At 39.0% G+C, this 25,691-nt stretch overlaps 1 protein-coding gene across 1 annotated transcript in view; it reads left to right on the top strand.

Moving 5' to 3' along the window:
• The window catches only part of FOCAD (focadhesin), a 96,888-nt gene that overhangs the window by 5,861 nt on the left and 65,336 nt on the right, over nucleotides 1-25,691 (top strand). The window contains exons 3-14 of the mRNA XM_009906619.2: nucleotides 127-281; nucleotides 1,323-1,427; nucleotides 4,290-4,391; nucleotides 6,240-6,444; nucleotides 9,590-9,796; nucleotides 10,218-10,305; nucleotides 10,826-11,028; nucleotides 15,028-15,285; nucleotides 20,687-20,791; nucleotides 21,208-21,309; nucleotides 21,630-21,760; nucleotides 24,080-24,206. Of these exons, the coding sequence (XP_009904921.2) occupies nucleotides 127-281; nucleotides 1,323-1,427; nucleotides 4,290-4,391; nucleotides 6,240-6,444; nucleotides 9,590-9,796; nucleotides 10,218-10,305; nucleotides 10,826-11,028; nucleotides 15,028-15,285; nucleotides 20,687-20,791; nucleotides 21,208-21,309; nucleotides 21,630-21,760; nucleotides 24,080-24,206 (1,788 nt within the window). The remainder of the gene's footprint in view (nucleotides 1-126; nucleotides 282-1,322; nucleotides 1,428-4,289; nucleotides 4,392-6,239; nucleotides 6,445-9,589; nucleotides 9,797-10,217; nucleotides 10,306-10,825; nucleotides 11,029-15,027; nucleotides 15,286-20,686; nucleotides 20,792-21,207; nucleotides 21,310-21,629; nucleotides 21,761-24,079; nucleotides 24,207-25,691) is intronic.

Below are 25,691 nucleotides of genomic sequence, written 5' to 3'. Positions count from 1 at the left end.
ATTTCATCTTGTGTTCTCTAAGACTTCAGCAGAGGGGAGGTTTTTATTTAAAGGTGTATTTGAGATGAATGAGAAGAAATCACTGTCAGCCTTCTCACTGCTTGTGTCTCACGCCTTTGCCTGCAGACTCCTGCTCTGAACTTGCTCTGGGAGAGCTGCTGCAGTGAGTACGTTGCCTTGCGAACGGCCTGCTCTGAGGGACTGGTGGCACTTGTTGCGGAGAAACATGCTGAGCTCAACTATGTTCTTAATGGGGCTCTCAACCTAATTCCCTCTGCAAGGTAGTGGTTTTACTTGGCTGATTTCGTGGTTATTGTCAGATGGATGCCCTGGAAATACAGGGAAAAAGGAGAAGTGCTGTGACTGACATGCCCAAGTAGATCATGTTGATCAGAGCCCTATCGAGCTTGACATTGAGTTTCTTCAGAGATGGTGCTTCCACCTCTAGGCAACCTGTAGTATTTCACTACTCTCATTGTAAAGAACGTTCTCCTGATGTCCAACCTAAATCTACCCTGCTTTATTTTAAAACCATTGCCTCTCATCACATTGCAGCGTGCCCTTCTAAACAGCCCCTCCCCAGCTTTCTTGTAGGTCCCCTTCAGATACTGAAATGCTGCTGTAAGGTCTCTCTTACAGCCTTCTCATGTTCAGGCTGAACAACCCAAACTATTTCAGCCCATTTTTGTCGAGTGGTGCTACAGCCTTCTGATTATGCTTGCAGTGCTCCCCTAGACCTGCTTTGGTGAGTACTCCAGAGATGGACACAGTACTCCAGGTGAGGTCTCATTGGAGCAGAGTAGAACGGCAGAATCACCTCTCTTGATCTGCTGGCCATGCTGCTTTTCATGCAGTTCAGGATACGTTTTTACCCTCTGGGCTGCAGGTGCACATTGCTGGCTCATGTGCAGCGTCTCGTCCACTAGTATCTGAAGTTCTTTACCGCAAGGCTACTCTGGATCCACACCAGATGTTTACTTACATCCTCGCCTTCAGAGAATTGCTAATTTTCCAGTTTTGACATATTAAAACCACCAGTTTCAGTTAATCTGGGGACAGCAAATTTAAGGTGTGATAGAAACAAATCATCAAAGGTTATGACTGATGTACGAATTATAGTCTGTGCTGTTTTGCTCATTAAGAAAACAAAGGTAGGTGGATGCAGAACTTGTACCAAGTTGTGTAAGCAAATAAGAGGGTGTCTTCAAGGAGGACCCAAGGCTTCTTGGTTGTCAGCTTTGTTCTTGAGATCCTCCTCTCATGGAAAAAGTCAGCTAGTACAGCTGTGTACATAACAGTAATGTATTTCTTTTTGTCAACAGGAATGTTCATGGTTTAATAAAAACTATTTGGAAATTACTACAAATTCAAGCTGTTCAACTTGGAAAAGATGACAATGAGGCTGTTTGGAATCTGTATGGAATCAGGTTAGCTTCACATTGGTTTTATTTAGATAGCATCATAACTTTTTATCTGATTTCCAGAACACACAGATTAAGTGTTGATACAAGCTTTCCGTCTGTTGTTTTTCTGTTTCACTAGGCACATAATTGAGCACTGACATATCCTGCAGAGGTCGGGGGCAAAACCTGGCTGCATGGGATACTGGGCAGATTTCACTAGCTTAATCTGCTTGAATTCATAGGTTCGATTAGATGATCTGAGGAGATGCCTTCCAACCTAAATAATTCTCCAGTTCTGTGTTTTTGGTTTTGTGTTTTTTGGTTGAAAGCTAAATGTTTTATAGCGTAGGAATAAGATTGCTGCCATAAGCTCAAGAGAATCAATGGCAACAAGGAGGAAGTGTGTGTGAAAGAGCAAGTAAGTACTGGGACTTGTTCAAATTCAGTAGCTGGATAATTCCTAATAGTACTTTTGAGAAGTCTTACATTTTGGGACGGCAGACCTTTCCCTCTCATTTGTTTTTCCTGCTTTATTCATGTTGGCAAAATAAGGTTCCTGAATACTTGTAATGTTAAAGTGATTGCCAGGTGAAAATAAATTACTTAAAGATGCTACTTATATAAAGCTGCTTGTGATGCAATAGCAGCCTTTCGAGGGAACATCTTAGTGACTTCATTTCTTCAGAAACCATGAGTCAGTGCTGACATTATAGCCACTGTTTTATCTTTTCTGTCCCAGTTTGATACATTTCATGAATATGTTTCAAGGTACTTTTTGTGCAGTTAAGAGACATTTTTGTAGCAGGCTGTAGGTATAGTGTTTTGAGGAAATAAGATGCACTGTTTGGACAGCAGGACTCATGTCATAGTGAAGAAAATAGTGAAGAAAAGCAAAACAGACTTTGTGTCAGACGAGCTTGCATTCCTGTAACCTTGTGTGCCTTTCCCTAGCGATATCAGTTCTTGCTACAAAGCCTACATTCTTGGAGGCTTTGTAAAAAAAAGCATGTAATGGAGGGTAGTAAGATGGAATTCTTTTGCAAACTTTAGCAGCAAATAAACTTAGTTATAATCTTCTGGTAGAAGATGCTAAATTAAAGGAACTTAGTCCTGGCTCCATTTGAAAAAGAGGGTAGTAGGATCGGTTGGAATAATGAAATAGCCTTTCCCCGGCAGAGTGAAGAAAAACAGTGCCTCCAGACTCCAGTAAAGAAAAACTGCTGGTAACATACAAGGAAGGTGAAATGTTATCATTCAGAGTGATTTGAAGTAATAGAGGACAGAAAGTAAGCAGCAGATTTATACTTAGCCAATAGGCATGTTAACAACCTTTTTTTGCTTTAAGACTATCAGTCAATGGAAAGAGGAGGTATTATGTAGGAAAATTTTCTCTGACAGCACTTAATGATCCAATGTGGTTTGAATCTTTTGAAGAGAAGCAGTTGACCAAAACTTGGTTTTCCTTCAGGTATCTCTGAATTCTTGCTTTTTTTGTAGCATGAAGTTATATGCTGTTACCCGAGTCACACAGCTACAGAGTTCAGTAGGTCATATTGTCATATTTGATTGCTGTTGTCTATTTAAGTAGATATTTGCAGCTTCATTGGTTGTTAGCTCTCTGTTCTGACCTCATTGCTAGGAAAACAAGAAGCATTTATGCAAGTGAAATGTTCTGTAACTCACTTTCATAACTTGGAAGGCTTTTTATTCAACTAGTGGCAATTTTTATTACCCTAATTATTTTCAAGACTAGTCAGTTGCCTAGAATTAAAACAGCATTAACATTGAAAATTTTAAAATAGGGAGCACCTCTTTCAGTTTAAAGGTATGTCTTCTAGATGATGCATTTTCATAGTGCCTGACTAGACATAGCGTAAGTCTAAACATTCCTCTTCAGAGCAGGCAAGTGTTATGTCTTTAACTCACTCAAGGGAAGCCTTAATACACAATCACATAATGCAATTAAGATTTGCTATGTAATGTATATCACCACTTCACCTGGAGCTGGTTATATTTGGTGCTGCTCAGGACAAAACCTGTGTCAAAGCACAATGTTACTGAATATGAGTGTGTCTTCTGTATGAATGTTGTCTTCTGTAATAAAGAGAATGCTTCAGATCTTGGGCTTTCTCCTCTTCCCAGGTTTTTAAAACAACAAAACCCAACAAATCAAATACCATTAGGAGTCCATTCTAAAACGTGTACTTGACTGTATCACTCATTGTAGTAAAAATAACATCGTATCAAGGAAAAGACCTTTTTTTTTTTTTACTGCAGCATTCCATATCTGATATCCTTGGAGTGCAGCAGCTCGCATGTGTGAAACTCATTTAGCCTTTATACACTTGCAAGGAACCTTAACGTTGTGTTAGAGGGATGTGTGTGTATGCTGTGGGTGTATGTGCTGTAGTCCTATTTCTTTCTAGCTTTTTCCCCCCTTTTTTCCCCTCATTATTTCATTTTAAAGTCATGGTAAATGTCTGAAATGGATGCAATTTCTCTTGAGATGTACCACAGGATGTCTCAGTTAGTTGCAGGTGTGGAAGACTGTACCTGTGCTTGAAAGACTAGACTGATTCATGACACATGGTTCAAATATTTTCTGTATTACTTGCAGCATACTGCTAGACCCTAGTGCTGTTACCAGTGGCTCTCATAAGACTATGCAATCATCCTTAGATATTTATTAAAAGAAAATTAGACCAACTTTTTTTTTCCCCAAGTACAGATTTGGTTCTGATCTTGTTTCCTGATGTTCCTTTAATATGTGTTCTTTTGACAGTCTAGCGGTCATGGCAAAGCTGCTTTTATTTTCATGGTAGTTACTTTGCACATTTGATTTCTGCATTATAATGCAGATCCAAATATGATATCTTTGTATTTCAGGATCACTCCTCATCCATTAATCAGTGTCCTTGAAAACAGACCTGACTCCTGGCCAGTTCTACTGCAGCAGATAACAAGATTTTTCCATCAGAGTCCAGAGAGGTAGGTGAATGAATAATTAAACCCCAGCAAATGTAGCTGACTCAGTCATATCAGTGTAACTTATTTTTCCTGAACACAATTACAATGATCAATGAGAATTCCATCTTTTGAAAAAAGGTAACTGTAAAATTTAATTACACTATTTAAAGGTTAAAAATAGAATATACATAAAATCCTAGAAGAATGCATCAACATTAAATGAAATATTTTTCTCTTAACTCTTGTATGTTGATAATAATTTTTATGGGTAGGTAAAAATTCATAGCGCCTTTGGATTAAAAAAGCAACCCAAAAAGATGAACTATTTGGATTACTTGATTTGTCAAAAAATACAACAAATATGCAGGTATAACCCACCTGTACAAAATGGTGGAAGTATAAAGGGAAAGTACAGATTATTGTATCTCATAGCAAAGGATAAGATCTTTAAAAATTGTGCATGCTTCTTGATTTAAAAGGAAAAAAATAGAAGAAAAAAAAAAAATCAGTCATTATAAAATGTCTTTAACAATGAAGAAATATCCAAAGTACCAACAATTTAAAATTTCTTTATGTGTACCTCCAAGAAACTTACCCAATTATGTCTCAGTGTAAAATACCAAATGCTGTAGCAGCCTTAAAAACAAATGTTTTCAGTCATGTTATACCTATATGTGTGCTATTCAGGCAAAAAAACCCAAATTATCTCCTGGTTTATGGAAGGCTCATACAAATCCAGTAGAGTCATAGTACAGTGAAATTGGCTTGTGTACTCTGTTGCTCTTGAGTGAACAAATCTTTTAAATTTCTAGTGGATCTAGATGATGTTGCCAACTGTAAGACTTTCAAGCAAGAGTGTGCTTTGTTCAACTTGACAGATCAGAGCATTTTTCAAACACTGTTTGCAGGCTGCTTCTTCCACCTGGGACTCGTGAAGAGTCCTGTCAGATGTCTAAACGGTGGAATGAGCTGTGGATTTCTTGCTGGTGGCTTGTTTTGAATTTAAAGGAAAAAACTCTTCATGTGCTGCTTTTTGTGCATAGGTTTCTGTGAAATACAGTTATAGACTGAGAATTTAGTAGCATAGGAACATTTGTGTTGGAAAAGACCCTTAAGAACGTTGAGTTGAGCCATTAATCTAACACAATAAGTTGCACTGGTAAACCATGTCCTTAAGCACGATGTCAAAAATGGCCACATATGTTGATGTAAATTGGTTGCTGAGTTCTTTGTGAAGCTCTGTGCCAGGCATGAATTTTGTTTAAAACCTACTTTTAATTTTGATTCTCTGTACATTTAGCTTTGTATATCAGGAACAGCAGCTATTCCTAATGTGGCCAAGCAAAAGCAACTGTTCTGTGATAGATTTTTGTAGTGGGAAGCTATCTTGGTTAAAGCAGTTCCTGTTTTGTGCAATTGTTTAAGACCAATGGGCAAGGAATGGGTGGCTCTTTTTAAAATTGAAATTAGGTTCTATGTTTTAAAAACCTAATATCTTCTCTAAACACTACGTGAGAAAGGTACACTAGTCCCTCACAACATTCAGCAAGGAAAGTCACTTTCTTGAGTTGATGAGAAAAAAACAAGTAAGATTGACATAATCTACAAGTACCTATTGAATAATTCCCATGCTTAAATAGTCTTTTCACCACTGCACTTCATTGAATGGTTGCTGTATGAGGTCTCATGACAGAACTTTGTGCTAATGAGTCAAAGGTTTTTTGAGATTGAGTAGTGCCTTTCTGGACACATTTCTGTCAATTGCATTCTGTAAATTATTGCAGGTAATGTCATGTTGCTTGGGTTTTCCTTGTCATTTTTTCAGCTTTCAGTAGAAAGCAGTCTTGGCAGCTTGTTTCTTGAATGCAGGGCACAGAGCTCATGTGTTGGCATAATGGCTCCATTCCTAAGATACCTGTATTGTGAACCATCTCAGTTACGGGAATATGCTGAGCTCCGAATGGGTTTACTTAAGATCTTACTTCAGCCTTGTGGTCTGGAGCACAAAGAAGCACCCTCTGAGCTGGAATGCCAGATTCTTCAACTTCTGTGTGATTTGATTCCACACCTTCAGGTACGTTTGACTGCACCTTTGAGAAATAAACACTATTAAAGCACTGTATTATTATTTTTTCTTTATGATCTTCCAAGTGTGTAGATATAGCATTCTCTTCTATTTCCTGTAGACCTTCTATGCTGTAGTACATTAATCTCACAAATGGGCTCTTTCTGGTGGAAGAGAATACATTTTTAATTGTTCAAATCTGGTAGACTGGGTAAGGTATAAATTGAAACACGTTTACCGTAACTATTTTCTACTAGTTGCCTCAGTAAACTTGCAGAGATACCCATGAGAGAGAAAATAGCAAGGTATTTGTCAAAAAAATCAAATTTTTACTTACATTGATAAAAGTAAAAGAAAACAAGCTATAATGGATGGTCGCATCAGGAGGGTAGCACTCAGTGACTTGAGGTCCCGATGGAGAGTCGTGACAAGTGCTTTCCCTCAGGGGTCTGTACTGGGACCTGTGCTGTTTTTTATCAGTGATATAGACAGTGGGATCAAGTGCACCATCAGAATGTTTGCAAATGACCCCAAGCTGAGTGGTGTTGTCGATACACCAGAGGGACAGATGTCATCCAGAGGGACCTGGACAAGCTGGAGAGGTGGGGCCAGGTGAACATGTCCAGTGAGCAAGTGCAGGGTTCTGCGCCTGGGCCAGAAGAATCCTCACTATCAATAAAGACTGGTTATAGAAGGCAGCCCTATGGAAAAGGACTTTGGGAGTCTGATGGATGAGAAGCTGAATGTGAGCAGACAGTGTGAACTTGCAGCTCAGAAGGCCTGGGCTGTGTCAACAGATGCATTGCCAGCAGATCCACAGAGGTGATTCTGCCACTTTGCTCTGGTGAGACCTCACCTGGAGTATTGTGTCCAGGTCTGGAGCCCTCAATACAGGAAGACCATGAACCTGATGGAGTGGGCCCAGAGGAGGGGCAAGAGAATCGTCAGGGGGTTGTAACACCTCTGGTACAACAGGCTGAGGGAGCTGGCATTGTTCAGTCTGGAGAAAGCTCCAGGGAGACCTAGTAAGGACCTTCCAGTACCTGAAGAGGGCCTCCAAGAAGGATGGAGAGAGACTGTTTTCAAAGTCCTGTGGTAATAGGATGAGGGGCAATGCCTTCAAACTAGGAAGAGTAGATTTAGATTGGCTGTTAGGAACAAGTTCTTTACCATGAGGGCAGTGAAACACTGGAACAGGTTGCCCAGGGAGGTAGTTGAGGCCCTGTTTCTGGAAATGCTTAAGGGGCTGGGGGCAACTGGATCTAGTTGTGGATGTCCCTGCTTACTGCAGAGGGAGTTGGGCCAGGTAATGTTTGGACGTGCCTTCTAACCTAAACCATTCTATGGTAAGAGAAGCATGATTTAAGTACTACTAGATACTCCTTTGTTATTCTTTGTAACAGACGGTATAGCAGATCCGAAGACAAAACTTAATCCCTGTGAAGTATGCTAAATGTTTTGAATGTATTTTTAAGTTGCACATTGATACTTGCTAGAATCTAGGGATTTAAGGCTCTGCTCCCTTTGGCTAGGTGTCTAGGCTGTTGGTTAAGATTAATAGCTCTATTTTGCCTTGTGCTTTTTTGTACTGATACACCTTTTCCTTTTTCTTTAATATTAGAGCAACACTGTCAATTTCAAATTTATTCAAACATGAGGAAATATTACATTACCATAGTCAGAAGGTTTGATAATGCCAATAATGTAAAGCTAAATAGGCTTGACATGGGGATATTTGGTATTGTCTTCCTACTGTGGAATTTTACTAACAAATTCTACTTTCTACTGGTAGCTACTTTTCACAGTCTTTCAGACAAATAATAACTTGTATTATACACAATTTTTTGGTTCAGTCTACTTTTTGTGATGACGGATACATGTGACTTTTTCTGGTCATGGGGACATTCCTGATTTTGACTTGGTTCTGCCTGAGCTTCATTGTACCACTGTGTTCTGTATCTATGATCAAGTTTCTGACTTCATGACATTCAGCCATAAAAATGGCAAGAATTTTATAAGTCTCTCTTAGTTGTGAACCTTTCTTTCATCCATGCTTGTTGGCTTTTTTTTTTGTTTTCCCTGCTAGAAATCTGTTGTGTTTTTTTGAAACTGATCAATACTTTCGTTGGTTGGTTGGTTTTGTTTTGCCTGAGATAGAACTTTCAAAATAGAAAGGGAAATACTCCCTTCAATAAGACTGGCTTGATGGACTGTTTTATAATCTGTCATACCTTCTCAAGTGGTTCTTATCCTTCCTTTAAGCCTTTTTTTAATCTTCTGTATTGTATAAATGCTCAAGTATGTCCTCATCATGTTATCTGACAGTATCAGCCAAGGTGTTGAAAATAAAGCTCATTACTTGCAGACTTTTCTGCTGAAAAACTCAGTGGACATGAGGGTTCTGATTTGAGCAGATTTTTCAGAATTTACTCCAAATAACTGTTATCCTTAATACTGCCTTGCCCCAGAGTTTGGATCAGAACAGCTGGGTGTAGAACTAGCATCTTCTAGAGCTGAAGTGGTCTTCCTTAAAATGTTGGGATTATGAGGTAAACTCTTCTTGAAACTTCTTTACCTGGCTTCCAAGTGTGGAAAGAACTGCATTAGGGTGTTTTACTTCAGCTTTTCATTTTATAGTCAGTAGACTACATGGTTTTCTTGAATCAGGTAACACCACTGCTCTTCTCTTTTGAGGCATATGTTAAAATCTCAGTTATGTTACAGGGGAAAAGCCCTAGAGCAGGATGTTTCCATTACCAGAATGTTTTCCTGCTGTATGATAGCCCTTAACAATTGTTCTATGTTGCTGAGAGAACTCAGAGTGGTGATTTAATTTGCTGTTGCATTTGAGGAAAAATATCTAATTGTTTGGGTTTTTTCCTGTCAACTACCAAGAAATCTTTTATTCTTTCACATTTCTAGTTTTACTTCAAAAAATTAAACAGTAATTAATCTTTTTTTTTTTCTTAGGGAGGTTGGATCAGATATTCCTGGTTTTAGTTTATAAATATTTCTTCAAAGACTTTGTAATGTTTCAATTGCAAATACTACTGAGCTAATATAACTAATTCTAAACTTTGGGAATTCTGCATAGATTGGGAAGGAGAACTAAACCTGATTGTGTTTTTGTTTGGTTTTAACTGCCTCTTTACAGGTTAAAGATTTACTGCAAGTTACAGATGCCTTGTTTTTTCTTCAAGAGCTCTTCCTCAGCCTTCTGCGCTATCCTGTGTTTTGGAAAGTTCAGTTATCCCAGTTTTGTCTGCAGCTGTTATGCTTCTGTGAACTATGTTTAAATGTACTGGGAGAATGCTCATCTTTGATCTCCTTAATAGAGGAGAACTTTGAGCTCATAAAAGAGGTAAGTGTTTATAGGGGAAAAAACCCCACAGTCACAGTAAATTTCAAGAATGTTGTATTGAAGGCAGCTTTTACAGACATAGATGCATGGCATTCATCTGCAGTTGCCCAGTGTTTCAAAAGCTTGTAATTTTGTTTTTCTTGTAGACCCACAAAGGGCAAAAACTTAACTAGTTCTGCTTCAATCAGAAATACAGAGTGGAAGTTACTTTAAAATGAGCTAAAAATGTTGGAACAAAATAAAAAAATTAAAATGTTCTATCCATTCATTTAAAATAATATTTTTACACCGCTTGTGTTCTTCACTGCATATGCAGTGTCACTGTGTGCACTCCTTACCAAGTTTCAGTTGTTGCCTTTTTGTACTGTTTAATGCCACTGAAGCGCAAAGAAGACTGAAACCACTTTCTTTTTCCTTATAGGTATTTCCTGTGGAACAGTACATAATTGGGCTAGCACTTCTACTGCTGCAAACACCAGAAAGTCAGCAAAAGCCTGTCTTAAGACTAGGTAAAGATCCTGTGAAAGAGGAATCTATACCCTTAAGACTGTTTTTGTTTCTTCGTGTTTATGAAGCTGGATTGGGTGGTGAAATTTATATATTTTTTTAAAGCAGATTTTCTCCTGAGTTTAATAAGTAACATTGTCTCTAATAGCAATAAGGATAATTTTTCATGCTACCCTGACTTTTTCCATGGATCTGAGTGTATTCTAAGTTCCTTCCTATCTTGGAGCGTTTCATTTCTGAGTCATCAACAGGATATTCTCAGCAGAGATTCGCGCATCCTGAGGAGTTTCTTTTGATAGATCTTAAGAGTTACAAACAGCAGAAATGTATGGGTCTCTAAATAGAATTGAAGCTTTACCAGAATATCTTTTGCACCTCAGTATGCACATACTGTAATTCGAGGGACTGTTACCTTGCTCAAGTGTTCCCTGGTAATGTTTGCACCAGGACTGAAAGTATAAATTATACGCTGTTTTTTACCCTGCGTGATCTTTTTTTTTCCCTCTACCCTGTCTTGCATAGCCTACAAACTCCTTTCCTGCTCAGAAACCCAGAACATCTCAACCACAGCCCTTATTTTGGTGATGCCACTGCTACAGATCTTATCTTCTACAGCAGTGGGGGACTGCCTATCAGAGGACGATTCTGGAACTACCAGACAGCAGCTGGCTGTAAATCTTTTGGGAATATTACAGGAGGAATCTGTGAAGGATAAAAAGGAGCTGGTAAATTTACAAGGTGTTTCCTTCTTTTGGGGCTGGTAGAGGATGCATTTAACAGTTTTGCTGCATTACACCTGGCTTCTTGAAAAATGCATGTGTCAGCTTCTTTGTGTAGTGTGTTGTACAGAAGCACTCAAAAATACATGTGGTCTATAAAACCATGCTGCTGGTAAAGTGTAAGTGTGTTTGTGTGCTAGATATTGTTTTACTTAGGAGATGGAATTTTTTATTTTTTAACTTTCAGAGGCCATCACCTGCACTTTAACTGAGTAACAAAACTTAGAAGAAAACAAGGATACTTAATTTGTCTCTTTCAGACTTGCTTATTTCACTTGTCTATATACTTTTCCTTATTTCTATCCATTTTTCTCTCCTTGTCCAAAGAGAGTTAGGGAGCATTTAAGTGTCATCTTTTCCATTTCAGTACTAATTATCCTGGATCTTTTTATCTCTACTGTTGGCTTATTGGCTTTTATTTACTTACTTATGTTCCACTTAGTGGCTTTCTACCCATTTGTTCCATCTGTACTGAGAACAGGTGACAGCAAGTCTCTTTGATCGAGATGTCTGTTTCTCTGCTAATAATGTTCTTCAGGATCCAGTTTGTTTGGTTGATGTAGTGGTGCACTGCTGATGGCAAGGTTGCTTCCCAGCCATTCAGATCATAGCCTGTGATTGGCTTTTTGGGTATGTCACTCCAGATGCAGGATTGTGGCACTTCTTTGTTAAATTTCATAATTTAACAATTCATAAATTTCTTGATAGCCTATTCTTCCAGCCTTACCCAGGTCTGTCTGAAGGATGATTTTGAATTTGGTCATGTCCACCTTGCTGCCCAGTTTTGTGTCATCAGCAAATTTGTTGAGTCTGCTTTCAGTCCCATCATCTAGATAATTTATGAAAGTGTTGCTAACAAACTAAGAAGATTTGGTAGGGCATATGAAAGTTCAGGGCAGCCTTGGCTGCAGTGACCACAAGATGGTGGAGGGTCATATGAGGAAGTAGCAGGGTAGTAGGTAACATTGCAACCCTGGACTTCAGGCGAGCAAACTCTGACCTCTGCAGTGATCTGTTTGTGGGAGTCATCTGGGTTAGGACTCTAGAAGGTAGGGAGGCTCAAGAGAGCTGATTAATATTTGGAGAGCACCACCTTCAAGCTCAAGGTTGGTGCATCCTCATGAGTAAGGATGAGCAAGGAGCTTCTGGAAAAATTCAGATGGAAGAAAGAAGTTCACAGTGTATTGATAAAGAGACTGGCCACTTAGGAGGTATAAGAACATTGCTAGAGTATGTGTGGATGCAGTGAAGAAATCTAAGGCTCTACTTCTTTTGCCAGATTTAATTCAAAGAACCAAAATAACAAGAATAACTTTTGCAAATACATCACAAGGAAACGTTGAAGTAGAGAAAATGTGGACCTTTCCAGGTCACTGGAAGACGTTTCATTGTAGAAGGTGATCAGGTTAGCCTGGCAGGATTTGCCTTTGGTAAATCGCTGCTGGCTTTTCCTGGTCGCCTGATTCATTTGGTCTTTAATAGCTTCTCAGAATTCTTGTTTCACCACTTCCACAGGGACTGAAGTAGGGCTAATGGACATGCAGTTTCTTGGGTCCTCTTTAGGGCTATTCCTGTAGATGAGTCAAAGATAGCAAATCTCATAGTCATAAGGGTTGTCCCTGATCTCTCTGACTTTTCAAAGGTAATTAACAGTGGCCTTACAACAGTGTCAGCCACTTCTGTTAACACACTGGGATGGATTCCCTCCAGGCTACTGTTTTTTCAAGTATGAAGAGCCCTTAAGGGGGGCCACTACTGATGGGTCAACACCTCCTTTGTTGTAGGTGCTTGATCCTGTGAGCTGAGGTCAAGTTACACTGGTACAGACAGAATAAAGGAGGTATTGAGAACCTCTACCTCCTCAGCATTATGAGTAACTAATTTCTCTGCCCTGTTTGGTGATGGTCCTTTGTCTTCCCTCTGGTCCTGCTTAGTATTCACTTCCCTGAAGAATCCTTTCTTCCTGACATCTTTGGCTGATTTCAGTTCTGCCGGAGCCTTTGCCTTCCGGTCTGCATCTGTGTATGCCCATGCGAGGTTCTTGTAGTCCTTCATAGATATGTGACTGCCAGTAGGACAGATTGGACAAAGCTCTGAGCAATCGGTTCTGGTTAAAGATGCCCATGCTCACTCCAGAGGGGTTGGACTAGGTGTCCCTGAAATGTTCCTTCCAACCCCAAACATTCTGTGATTCTATGATTTCAAGTCATACAATCTTTAAGGGCCAGGCAACTAAACAGTACAATGTACAGATCCTGAAGCTCCTCTTAGCCCATTATATGTCATTTAACAAAATTTAGATACCTTTACTGTTAAATAGAAGTTCCATAACAGTAACAAGAAGTGAATTTTTGCTCCAAGTTCCCTCTTCAGCCAGAGAGATGATATTAGATTACTGATTTATTTTTCTCTTCACAGTCTTTGTAATGCATAAGTAAAGGGATAAACTAATTTTAATGTTATTTAGATTGTCTAAAGTACAGGGGCATTGTGCCTTCCATTAGACAAAATAAATTTGCATATTATTGAACAAAATGTTTCAAATTAAGTTCAGCAGTTCTGTAGAGAACAGCTTTTGTCACTCACAGTCTGTTTCTCCCTAGTAATGTAAAGAGGAGTGGGCCCTGCTCTGTTTGAGTCTGAATTGTGTTTTTAGTGTTCATTTGGAGATGTCTTTTCAAGCACTTTCTTGGCCTGTTATTATATAAATGTCGTTCATGTAATCACTGCCCACAAACTACTGTCTTGATAATGCAAAGACAACTCTGAAAATGTTGCATTTTCAAAGGAACAAAGATTTAGTAGCAAAGAGAGAGTTTGTCTTGGATTAAATTTGTTTGTTTTAATGAGAAACCTTGAAATTCTGCATTAATTGTCAGGAGCTGTGAAATACATACTTTTATATATAATAAAAACCTGAGTTAGGAGGATTCCTCATTTATATTTTACTGTTCTTCTGCTTCTGTTATCTTCCATGACTGCATCTATAGAATATTTTGTTCTGAGCAGTGAAACAGTGTTGTAGTTTGAGCTGGGAGCCCCCCTGGTGCATTCACTTCCTGTGTCCAGAAGTCCAGCCCAGAGGGATGGACACAGGAAATTGTGTATTTCCTACCATAATTCTTTGCACCACTATAAGATCCAGTGCGGAGTCTGGCACTTCCTCTTTCCTTCCCTCTCCGAGACTTGGTAACTGGGGGAGAGATCTCCCGGCCATGGGCCTGATTGGGCCCAAGGCCACAGGGGGATGGGCAGTCTCAGGCCTGGCCAGCTGAGACTAGCCCAGCAGAGGGAGGGGGAAGAAGGAGCCCTGGGGGTTTTGCATGCACCCTCAGGTGGGGATGGGATCTTTCTTTGTCACTGCGCTTTGGGTTGTCTGTAACATTCACTGCTTTCTATTTAAACTTTCATCACTTTTGCAATCCGTTTGCCTGAGTCGTTATTTCTGCCTGTGGTGGGGAGGGGACCTGCCCCAACCCATTACAAACAGCCAATGTCACGTAAGCTGTATATTAAGTACTATGAAATATTAAGGGAATTCCCTCAAAATGATACAGGTGATACTTAGACTTTTGTGATGTACCTGTCATTGTCAGGAGTGGAAGCTTTTCATGTCCAGTGTCAGTTTTGGTGAGGGAGTAGCACATCAGTTACCAGCAGGAACAGCAAGGATGGATGCCAGATAGAGGGGAAGCTCCTGAATAGGGAATGAGCAACCCATTCAAGCATCTTAAATGCAAGAATTCATATAAAGGGCTATAAAGAAATGTACTACAGTTTATTCTTTCTTTATTCTTTACTTTTATTGTACTGGGACCCTGCAAAGAGAGATTTGTTTTGGGTGACAGAACTGGATTAGTTATGGCTGATTTTCTCTGTTCTTTTATGGTATCTTAATTGTTTAATCGAGTTTGTTTGGTTTGATTTTGTTTCACTTGTTCTCAGGTGTCCTGCAAACTCATTTTCCCAATAACCAGCTCTTACAGCTCTTTGTATACAACCTGGAAGATCATAGAGCTCATGGAAGAGAAATTTGCCGTTAATATCTGGTTATCCTCAGTGAAATCACAGCTATCTGGTACAACTCAAGTCCCTGCTCATGTTTCTCTTCTGGTGGCATATCTACTGATCCGAGAAAATGGAGACAGTCTTCGTGATGTTCTCCAGGCTACTACAGAAATAGCCAAGGCTGATTGTTCACAGGTAAAAACTTGCTATTGATGGATTTTTGTTAGAGGAATTGGGCTGGATTCTGCAGCCTGACAGAGGCAAGACTGACACAGGTTCAAGATCTCAGGTCCAGCAAGTTGTAGGGCTCCACTGGGATTCCAGTGCACATACAGCACACATGTACTGTGCTGGAATTCTGCTGGGTGATGTTTGGAAATTTGGCATGAGAAGAATAATATGCTTAAGTGGAGCGGTATTTCCCTTCTCAGTCTCTAGTTAAGTGCAAGTAGTTATACCTGAATATTCTGCTGTTAGCAATACCTAATGCATTGCTATTGTTTAAATTACATTTTTTGTTCTAAAAGATCTTACAGATCTTGAAAACTGGGTCTTAACATCTGGTTTACTTGAACTTGGAATTACCTGGCATCTGTCTTGATTCTGACAAGTTATTTTAGTTCTGAGTCTGCAAATGGATCTACAGAGATTCTTACAGTGTGGCACAGCACTGCCCTGAAACATCATGTTACTTCTTGTAAAGCCAATGGTCTTTTCAAGGCAGGAAGAATTATCTAGGATTTGTCTGATTTTCTTAAACATTTTTCCCTCTTGCATTTAATTATACAGGGGGTTAAATTGTACAGGGGGTTAAAGCTCATTGATGGGGGAAATAATTGATTCCTTTATAAAATCATTGGGAAGTGTGACAGCAACAGCCACTAACATATTGATAGGGAGTTGTACTTTGGTAATGACTTTATCCAGTTCTATGTTTTAGGCAGTTCTACATAAAAGGTGCCTTATAAAAGATGGGGGAAAGTAAGTGGTAAAACAGTGATCAGTGAACAGTCCTTTAAGAAAGTGGAATGCTCATCACTGCAAGCTTTTTAAACATTTTGAGTCTTCAGTTCCATAGGGCACATTTTGTACAGTGCAGTGGAAGGTGGTGTGCAGCATAGTAATTAGAAGTCTGTTCTGAAGAAAGGAAGTTGCCTGTATTAAGTGTAATCTGTTCCTTTGGTGTTATCAGCACTTGAACACTGAGTTTAAACACAGGTGTTTGCAATGGAAAGAAGGTCTAACCAAGTAAATACAGGTACATTCCTAATTCTATGTCTTCAATTCATCATCAAAGTAAATTGCTTAGCCTTGCAAAAGGTAAATAAAACAACCACAGGGCAAAATGAAGCGTCAGCAGCCAAACTGTTGACTACCTGTGGTAGGAATCCTGTCTGGATGCATATCACCTTGTGATTGTATCATGAACTGAGATGTGCTCCAACGAAGGTCAAGATTCCTCACGTGACTGCAGCTGTCCTAGAAGACCAGGGGATGGTGGAAAGATGCAACAGATGTGTAATGGGCAGATGCCACTGGTATAGACAATCTCTGGAATGTGCACAGGCAAGATCATGTCTACTCTGGAAAGGGAGGATGGTGAAAAGGACAAAGGATTCATGACCTGGCATGATAAGCTCCTGATGTGTATTGTATGTATGGACATATAAAAGGCAGAGGAGGCAGAGGCTGTCCCGCCCCCCCCCGCCATCAGACCCCTATAAGCACACAAGGAATATACAGGAAGATTCCCTGGGGACCATACCTGGACATGTACTTAAAAAAACCTGTGACTAATATAAAAGACCTGAGCGATGCCTGCTCAGGAGGAGAAAAATGTGGAAGACGACACCATGCAGTCTGGAATCAGTCCCAGAACCCTCTCTTCACCACCACCAGCAAAGCCATGCCCTAAGTTCTGCCTGCTGTAACTCACAGAGAAGAGAAAAGATGTCTTACTGAAGACCTCATGTTGGAGGCTGCTTGGAGAAGGACTTGGACTTTGGGATCTCCCCCTCCCCTCCTCCAGGGTGGACAGCACAAGCCAATAAGGATGCAGCAGCACCCTTCCACAGACCCAAATCATCTTGGGGCTGGGGGGAAGGGTGGTAATACAATGCCTTTCCTGCTCTCTTCCCCCCCCCCCCGCCCCCCCCATCTCACTTCTTCTGTCCACTTTATTCTGTTCATAAATAGCCTTGCTGTTGATGTTTTGGCCTCATTTGTGCCTTCAATTTCATAACACAGGAATGTTCAAAAAGAACCGAGTCTTTCTCCACCTCTGGACCGAGACACCTGTACTACAGCAGAATGTATGGAAGTGCTGAGATGCCACAGAGTCTGTTACCTCTGCAGTATATTAGTGGAGCAGTAAAAAAGCTTGCTAGGGTTACAAATAATTATTGTAATTTAAATATTGTCATTTATTTTGCAGACATTGTTATGATTATGCTTTATCTTTGGTTTTTGACTCTTTCTGGGAAGAGAGCCTACATACTTCTTCTGTGTATGTACCTTCTCCTTTTCTACTGAATAAAAGCCTTTATAATGGTGCAAGATCAGTGATTTGGTTAGATTTGTTTATAGTGGAGGCTTTTGGGAGTAGTGGTCTGAAACTCTATGGAAGAAAATCCAGAAGCCTTTTTAAAAGGCTGTCAAATTAAGAATAGTACATGGGCTTTTAGACTGTCTTAAATTGTAGCAGTGGCTGCACTGACACATACTGTTCATGAAACACTTCATACAGTCCTTCTAACTAGATAAATTTCTTGTTGTGCAAAAACTGTTATTGCCCTCTATGTGAGACCAGCTGTGCTGCAAGGAGAAGTTAAATCAGGTGACTGACATGTCACTGGTGAATAGTAACACAAGATTATTAGAGGATTATGAGGCTCTAGAGGACGTATGTTCTTTCATGGTCTTTCAACTTCTGGAATAAAATATATTAGTGGAGAATTATACCCTTCTGGGAAATCTGTCTAAAGATGCATTATTTTCTGTTCTTTGGGAGATGGAGATGCATTAAACAGGAGTTAAATTTTTGCTCAGGTGAAAACCTGTTTAAGGGTATGTTGAACTGGCCCAACACAGTATGTTGCTGTGTTAAGCATTAAGGATTGCCCCACTGTAGGTATGAAATGTCCATTGCTTTCTCATCATCCTGTGATTTACCTTGTGTCATTCAGAGACTTAGGTAACAATAAATCTTAACACTCAAGCTACAACAGTGTGGTGAGTTGAGGCAGGTACTCAGAAGTAAAATTGTTTCCAAGTCTCCTAGTTTCAATGGGATTTTTTTTTAAAATTTAGTTTCTGTGCAAGCTTGCTTTTCCCTAATCCTCGATTTGACCAAAATTTGTTCTTGTCTTTGAGAATATTGAGCCTTTTGGTACTTGTCTTCTTTTAGGTGCAATTTAATTTAAATAGGAAGTAAATTTTATTTTTATTCCTGTGTATTGACAAATATAATTTTCTATTAGGCAGTGCTGTTTTCCCTTTGGCATGGCTAAAGTGGGAAATACAACTGCATTGTGCAAGCTGTGATTCTGTGAAGTTAGTCTTGCAACTTACATTTTCTATGTGTAAACATTTTTAACCTAATGGAAGAAGTTTTGCTCCTACAGTTTTCTTTATAAACCCAGTCATTATATGTGTATAATTGGTGGATGCCCCTTCCCCAGCAGAGAAAGGAAACTGCGAAAGGGAGTGGAGGCTCCTAGTCTAATGAAAAGACAAAGCTGAGACTAATGCCAATATAAAGCATGCAAAATAAGCCCAGTGAATGTATGGCAGTGGCAACAGGTCTTATGAGAAGCAGCTGAGGAAACTGATTGTTTAGTTGTTAGAATTTATCTTCCATCCAGAGATTTAGAAGAAAGGGGAGGGAAGGTGCTAGTTAAAAAGATTAATTCCGTTTGGAATAAACAGGTGGGAAAGCAAGGCATTATTGAAGTTGTATTGAAAGTGCTTCTTGGCATGAAGGTCTGCTCAAATGACCCCCACCACAAATGCCCAGCCACTAGGAACTGGAAAGGCACAAGGCAATTAACCAAATGTGGGGAAATATTGTTTTATAAAGGGACTTTGCATTCTTAAACAGAGTAAGTAGTTTTTGGAGAAACAGAAAAAATAAGGTACTATAGTTAATTACTTAGGTATTAATTATAGATTCTGAAACTAAATTTTAATGTTCATGAAAACACAAATTTAGATTGTTCAACTGTAAAATCGGTTGTTGAATAAATGGTATGGGTTTTGGTCTGCAGTTTGGGACCAGTAATTACAGAGGGAAGTATGCTAAGTCCTGAACCTGTTGTATTTTTATTCATTATTTTTGCTTTGTAATTTTTGTAGACTGAGACCTTTACACCGTGAAAAATGTTATCATCTGTTCATGAAAAAAGCATACTGAGAGAATGTTACAGCAGAATTTACCTTTTTTTTGACCACTGTATGTATAAACAACACAGTTGTATCTATCTATCCATCCATCCATATATGGTCATTGTTACCAGGATAAATTTTCAGAGTTACACGATTGAAGATTGGATCCAACCTTGTAAACACTGGGTTTGAGAGTTGCTCAGTCTTTTAGGTCAGCCCACTATGTATGGGAATTAATATACATTAATTTTGCTGCATTAAGCTTCCGGTCTTGGACTTAATGATGATTATTTTTTTAAGTTATAGTAATTTGAGATAATTAAAGAGGAAGAAAACTCTTCCAAGTGCGATTCACTCCACTCATGATTAGTAAATGCTAACCATGAAAAGGAGAATTCTGTAGTCATTTACCAGAAAGCTTACTACTGCTACATACCAAATTTGCAAATTACCTTTTTCAGAATAACATTATCCTTAAATAAAGTTTTATCTATGGAAGACTAACTGATGCAGTGAAAATCATTACTATTGTAAAAAACGCAGAATGGTAACCGGTGTTTTGTAATTACTTGTAAGTATACATAAAACCCAGTGGGGAGGAGAAAAATCAAGGCCTTAATGAGTAAATGTAATTTTACAACATAGTGATGTGAGTGTGCACAAGGAAAAACGGATGGAATTGCCGATACGAAAATACTGGGACTATAATCTCTATAAAAGGGGAATGGCGATAAATGTCTCCTTTGCTGTCACTTCAGGGGCAGCTCTCTGGAGGCTTTGTACTGTATATGAAAGAATGCAGTTAAATATATTGTATTATATGACAAGTTGGTACAATATGACAGCATCAACAGAATTCCTATGTAATGACAGAACTGAATTGAAATAGTTAATACATTGATTTGCTATGTATTTTCAAATACTATTTTCCAATTCATGTGCTTTTCAGTGTGCCTGCCATGGATTATCAATTAGAAAGTAGGTTATTGCAGTGGTTACAGCTGACCATGCATGACAAGGAGCTTTGAAGATGATAATTTAAAAAGAAATTACAGACCTCAGAATTTTCCTCTCTTTCCTGTTAGCAGAAGAAAAAAAACAATATAAAAAAGCTAGGAGTTTGAAACACGTTCTGAAAATGTCACTGCCTTATGCAGGACATCGTATTGACAACTTAGTTCCAAATTTCTTTCCTGCTTTTGTTTTATTTTAGGTCCCAAATCTGATTCCAGTTCTGATATTTAAATTGGGAAGATCTTTGGAGCCCGCACTTTACAGAGATGTATTGTATACGTTGCCTACACTGGGTGTACACAAGGTCAGTGTGAAAAATTCTAGTAAAGCAAAAACTGTATCAATATGAGATCACTTACTTATAAAAAATTAGACTGAGCAGTGCTTAAAATGACTGATTTGTAAGCTTCAGCATAGCACTCTAATTTTTGAGATGTGACATTTGTTTTAAAGAGAGAAGTGCTCTTGCACGTTTTTATGTCTGTGCTGTGGCACCATTATAAATCTATACATATCATACATAGATATATATATCATAGCATGATGCTCTTGGACTCATACACTAAAGATTTTCAGAAAATTACTTCCAGTTTCTTTCTGACATGGCTGTTGGACAGTTATCCCCTTGGTCTACTTGATTTTAATATAGTGATTTGTAAATTCATCTGTTTTCATGGACATAACCTAAGTGTGACATTTGCTTTAAAAAATGTCTTTCAGGTTTGTGTAGCTCAGATTCTACGTGCCATACACATGCTGGGGAGTGTGCCAAAGCTTAGAGCAATTGCTTTGCGGCTGATGACATCCTTATGGGAAAGACAGGTTAGAAACTTCCTGTAGTGTCACTGTGAGAAAAACTTCATTACCTCTACCTATCAGCAGTATAAAGTAAATGATAGCAGTGGTGTCTATATTGTCTCTGGTTTAGTGAAAAATTTCAGTATTATGTCTTCCCTGAAACCTGCTTTTTACAGACTGCAATTAGTGTGGTGGGGAAGAGAACAGTTTCCAGGACAGCTTTCTGCTTTTCCAATATGCAGTAGTAAAAAGACCTTAATGAAATGTGAATAATTTGCTTTTCTGTTTATTAAATAGCAGCTTATGAAAGTGTGATGATAATTTTTAAACTAAATATTTACTAGGATCGACTTTACCCAGAATTGCAGAAGTTCTTGGCGATGTCTGATCCGCCCTCTTTGTCTATTGACAAAGATGCTCAATGGGAAATGTTGATTGCTAAAGCTGCTTGTATTAGAGATATATGCAGGCAGAGGTAAGTACAAGTGTTATCCATTTGACGTCTTGTGAGGGAAAACAGAGTGGTTTTTTGGGGATGAGTTGGTTGTTATTTGGTGGTCATGGGTGTCATGATTTTGTTGGTTTTTTTTGGTTGATGATGGAGTTTTGGGTGTGGGCTTTTTGTTTGTTTTCTGTTTGGTTTTGGTTCTGAGTTGTTTTTCCAGAAAAGCTTCTTTAATTTGTTTTACCTAGCCTATTACTTGCAGGTGACATTTTTCTAGTTGTATGAGGAACTGATTTAAACATTGCTGATCTCAGCAGGTAGGAAGTTTGGGGATTTACAATATAGCTAATAGAAAGCACATCAGAATAATATTGTCTTCATTGTGATACAAAACATGCATCCTATACTGATCCAGAGTAGAAATGTCAAAATTATAAAAAGAGAGTGATGAAATATTAGACAAAGCAATTAAAACTATGTCTGTCTTTTGATGTATTCAAAGAAAGGTTGGATGCTTTTCTGGAAAGCATATTTTGGTCACATTCAACTTCCTGGTCTTCATTCAGATATAATGCTAACCAAAGAACACACATTATAAGTGTAACAATATATTGATTGTTTCCAGCACTAATGGTCCATTGCTATCAGTATTTGTTAATAATTTACAGTTTCTGTGAAGATTATTTTGGGACATATTTTCAGTTACTTCCTTTCTTTTTGCCATGTTTTGGGTTCCACTTTTACCTCCCTCCTTTAAAGTCAGTTACTGACAGCTGGGAAGGTTCATGTATCTTTCCACCATTAACTGAAAGAAATGCCAACCAATAATTAAAGAAAACACTCTTTCCTTTATCTCTTTAATCTTTCTTTGATTTTCCCAAACAGCTTTTTTCAATAAATGTAAAAACACTTTTTTCCCTTTTTTTTATAAAGTGAAAATCAAGAGATAAGTCTCAATGCAGCTGTAATATTCTTTTTGCCATGTAAATGGTGTTGTTATAGGTAAAGTGTATGCCTGTTCATCATGCATTTAGAAATTACTGGAAGAAAGTGTAAGGAAGAAGCAGCATGTTTTGTGTCTATAAATAGCCAGGTGCTGTTTGTCCCAAGTTCTTAAAGAAACCATATGAGAAACTTAAATCTGCAAGTTGACACCTGCACCACTACTCCCCAATAAAACTGAATGGGTATTAAGACAGCAAAACAAACAAGGAGCCTATGCAGTCACTGAAGGAGAGAAATGACACTACAGCAGCAATAAATTTGGAAAAAAAAACATTCCTGTCTGGTAGAGACGAAAGACTGTTGCTGCCAGAATCTCTACCAGTTTATTTAGTATTTATAGGAAGCTGCAACAAAGAAGCAATGATTAGTGTATTTAATAGCACATGTGGATTTTCCTTCCCAGTCTCTTCTTGAATGATGTAATCTTTTAGCATGTATAACATCCTTGGACAAAAACTTCCAAAGATTAACCACTTGGTGATCTTTTATTGGCAACTTGATGCCTACTGTTGTAATTCTTCACGTCACTCAGCCTTTAGAGCTCTTTATCATATCTTCCCTTGTATTTTTTTTTTCTTCCCAGTTTTAGTCTTAGTTGCCACTTAAATGAAACCAATACTCTTTGTGAGTAAACTAGAATTTGTGTGTGCACATGAATATTGACAGACTCACAGATTGCATTGGTTTAGAAGGGACGTTCAAAGGTCATCTTGTCCAGCCTCTCTGCAGTGAGCAGGGACACCTTCAACTAGGTCAGGCTGCCCTGGGCCACATTGAGTCAGATCTTGAATGGGATCTCAACCACATCCCTGGGCGACCTATTCTAGTATTTTACCACTCTCATTGTAAAGAACTTCCTCCTTATGTTTAACCTAAATGTACTCTACTCCAGTTTCAAACCATTGCCCCTAATCCTATCACTACAAGCCCTTCTAAACAGTCCTTCCCCAGCCTTCTTGTAGATGCTCCGCAGATGTAGCTATAAGGTCTCCCTGGAACCTTCTCCTGTCCTGGCTGAACAAACATAGTTCTTCCATCCTGTCTTGACAGGAGAGGTGTTCCAGTCCTCTGATCATCTTTGTAGCCCTCCTGGACCTGCTCCAGCAGGTCCGTATCTCTCTTGTGTTAGGGGCCCAAGAACTGGACACAGTAGTCCAGGTGAGGTCTCACCAGAAAACACTAGAGGGGTAGAGTCAGCTCTCTGGACCTGCTGGCTGTGCTTCTTTTGATGCAGCCCAGGACGTGGTTTTCTCTCGGGGCTGCAAGTGCTGTTGTACACGATACTATAATATACATATTTTTATAACATTTTATTTCCTTATGTGTTTATGGTTTTGCCTTTAGACCATACCAGCATGGAGCAGACATGTTGGCTGCCATTTCACAGGTATTAAATGAATACACAAAACCTGATCAAGCTTCACCTGCTGCTATAGTGTTACAGGGTCTTCAGGCGCTTTGTGAGGCAGAGGTAAGATTAAATTGGCTTGTCCCTGTGTTTCATGTTTTGCTTGTGCATCATGGACTTCTCTCCATGTTGGCTTTTTTTCTTTTTAAGATCATACTGGGTTGTTGCAGGACATGTTCTATTTTTCCTGTGACACATTTAATGTCTCTCTTCTAACATCAGTTAATTGTTTCTGAGAAATTGTACTATGAGCTTCTACTACAGCATGTCAGCCCTTCAGTGCATGGGTTGGAATTTTAGGTGAGGTTTGCAGTTTGTTTCAAAGACATCTTTTCATATGTTTTACCTTGAGATTTGAAAAGAACAGCTTTTTGGCACTTAATTCTGATTGGCTTAAAAATATATAAATTATCTAATTTTTGCTGTGTTCTTATTGGTCTGTCCTGCTGGATCTCATTCACGTGGTGTACCTGATACGTAGTGAAATCACTTACAATAGGCAGACTTCTGTTTTACTCTAATGACCTCATTAATTACTGATGAAGGGGAAAAACAAGCATTGGAACATGCTGCCCACACAGGCTATACTGTCTCTGTCCTTGGAGGATTTCATATTCCTTTTGGAGACAACCCTCAGCAACTGGGTCTGATCTCATAGTGACCCTGCTTTGAGCAGGAGGTTGCAGTAGAAGTATCCTGAGGTCTCTTCCAACCCAAATTGTCCTGTGTTGCTATGATATCACTGAGTCAGCAGCCAAGGCTATTTGTTTCCACAAAGATGTCCCAGATGTGGATGCAAGGCACAGATATGCTGTGAATCACACTACAGACAAACTGTGGACTATGCAGGCCGTCTGAGTTAGTGGACAAATGATAGCCTGCAGGAATATTTAATTACCCATTCTCTGCCAAAGAGATTTGTTGGGTGTTTTTAATCCATTAAATCACTTTTAATACAGTGTTTTCTGCATTGAGGCCAATCCAAGAAAATCCAGCTATTGCTGGGTGTTTGAAATGATGTCAGCAGTTTGACAGCAGCATAGTAAATGCTTGCAGTCCATGCACATTAGTATTCAATGCAGTTAGAAAGCTTTGGACAATGCCTACTAAAACCAAACTTAATCAGGGTAATGATTGTGTTTGCTTTTGGTATGGAGTTTTGCTTTGCTTCAGGCCTCATAGGTTCCTTGCATGCTGGTCTCAGTATTCAAGCAGTGTTTTCCCAGGCTGGATTATATTTACAAGGTTTCCTGCAATGAAGCAGGAGCGAGGCCTGTGACAAATGTCTCCTCATACTGTAAAAACCTTGTAAGAAAAAATGTGCTGTGATGCTGCTGAGAAGTAGAAGGCTGTGACTACTCCAGTTATTCAGGATGGAAGGAAGGACAGAAACACTTTGTGGACAGGTACCAGTTTTTCCTGTCCTAGTTAGTATAGGCCCTCCTCATCTTTGTTTCTCCTATTTAATGACCAGATCTGCTACCCAGGTATGCCTAAACTTTAGTGGGGAATTCTTTTGTGGTTTGGTAAACTAGGTAACCATTTGGG

The sequence above is a fragment of the Dryobates pubescens genome, chromosome Z (assembly GCF_014839835.1).
Source record: "Dryobates pubescens isolate bDryPub1 chromosome Z, bDryPub1.pri, whole genome shotgun sequence".
Taxonomy (NCBI): Eukaryota; Metazoa; Chordata; class Aves; order Piciformes; family Picidae; genus Dryobates; species Dryobates pubescens.
The sequence above is the reverse complement of the archived record's forward strand: the minus strand, read 5'-3'. Positions and strand labels throughout refer to the sequence as shown.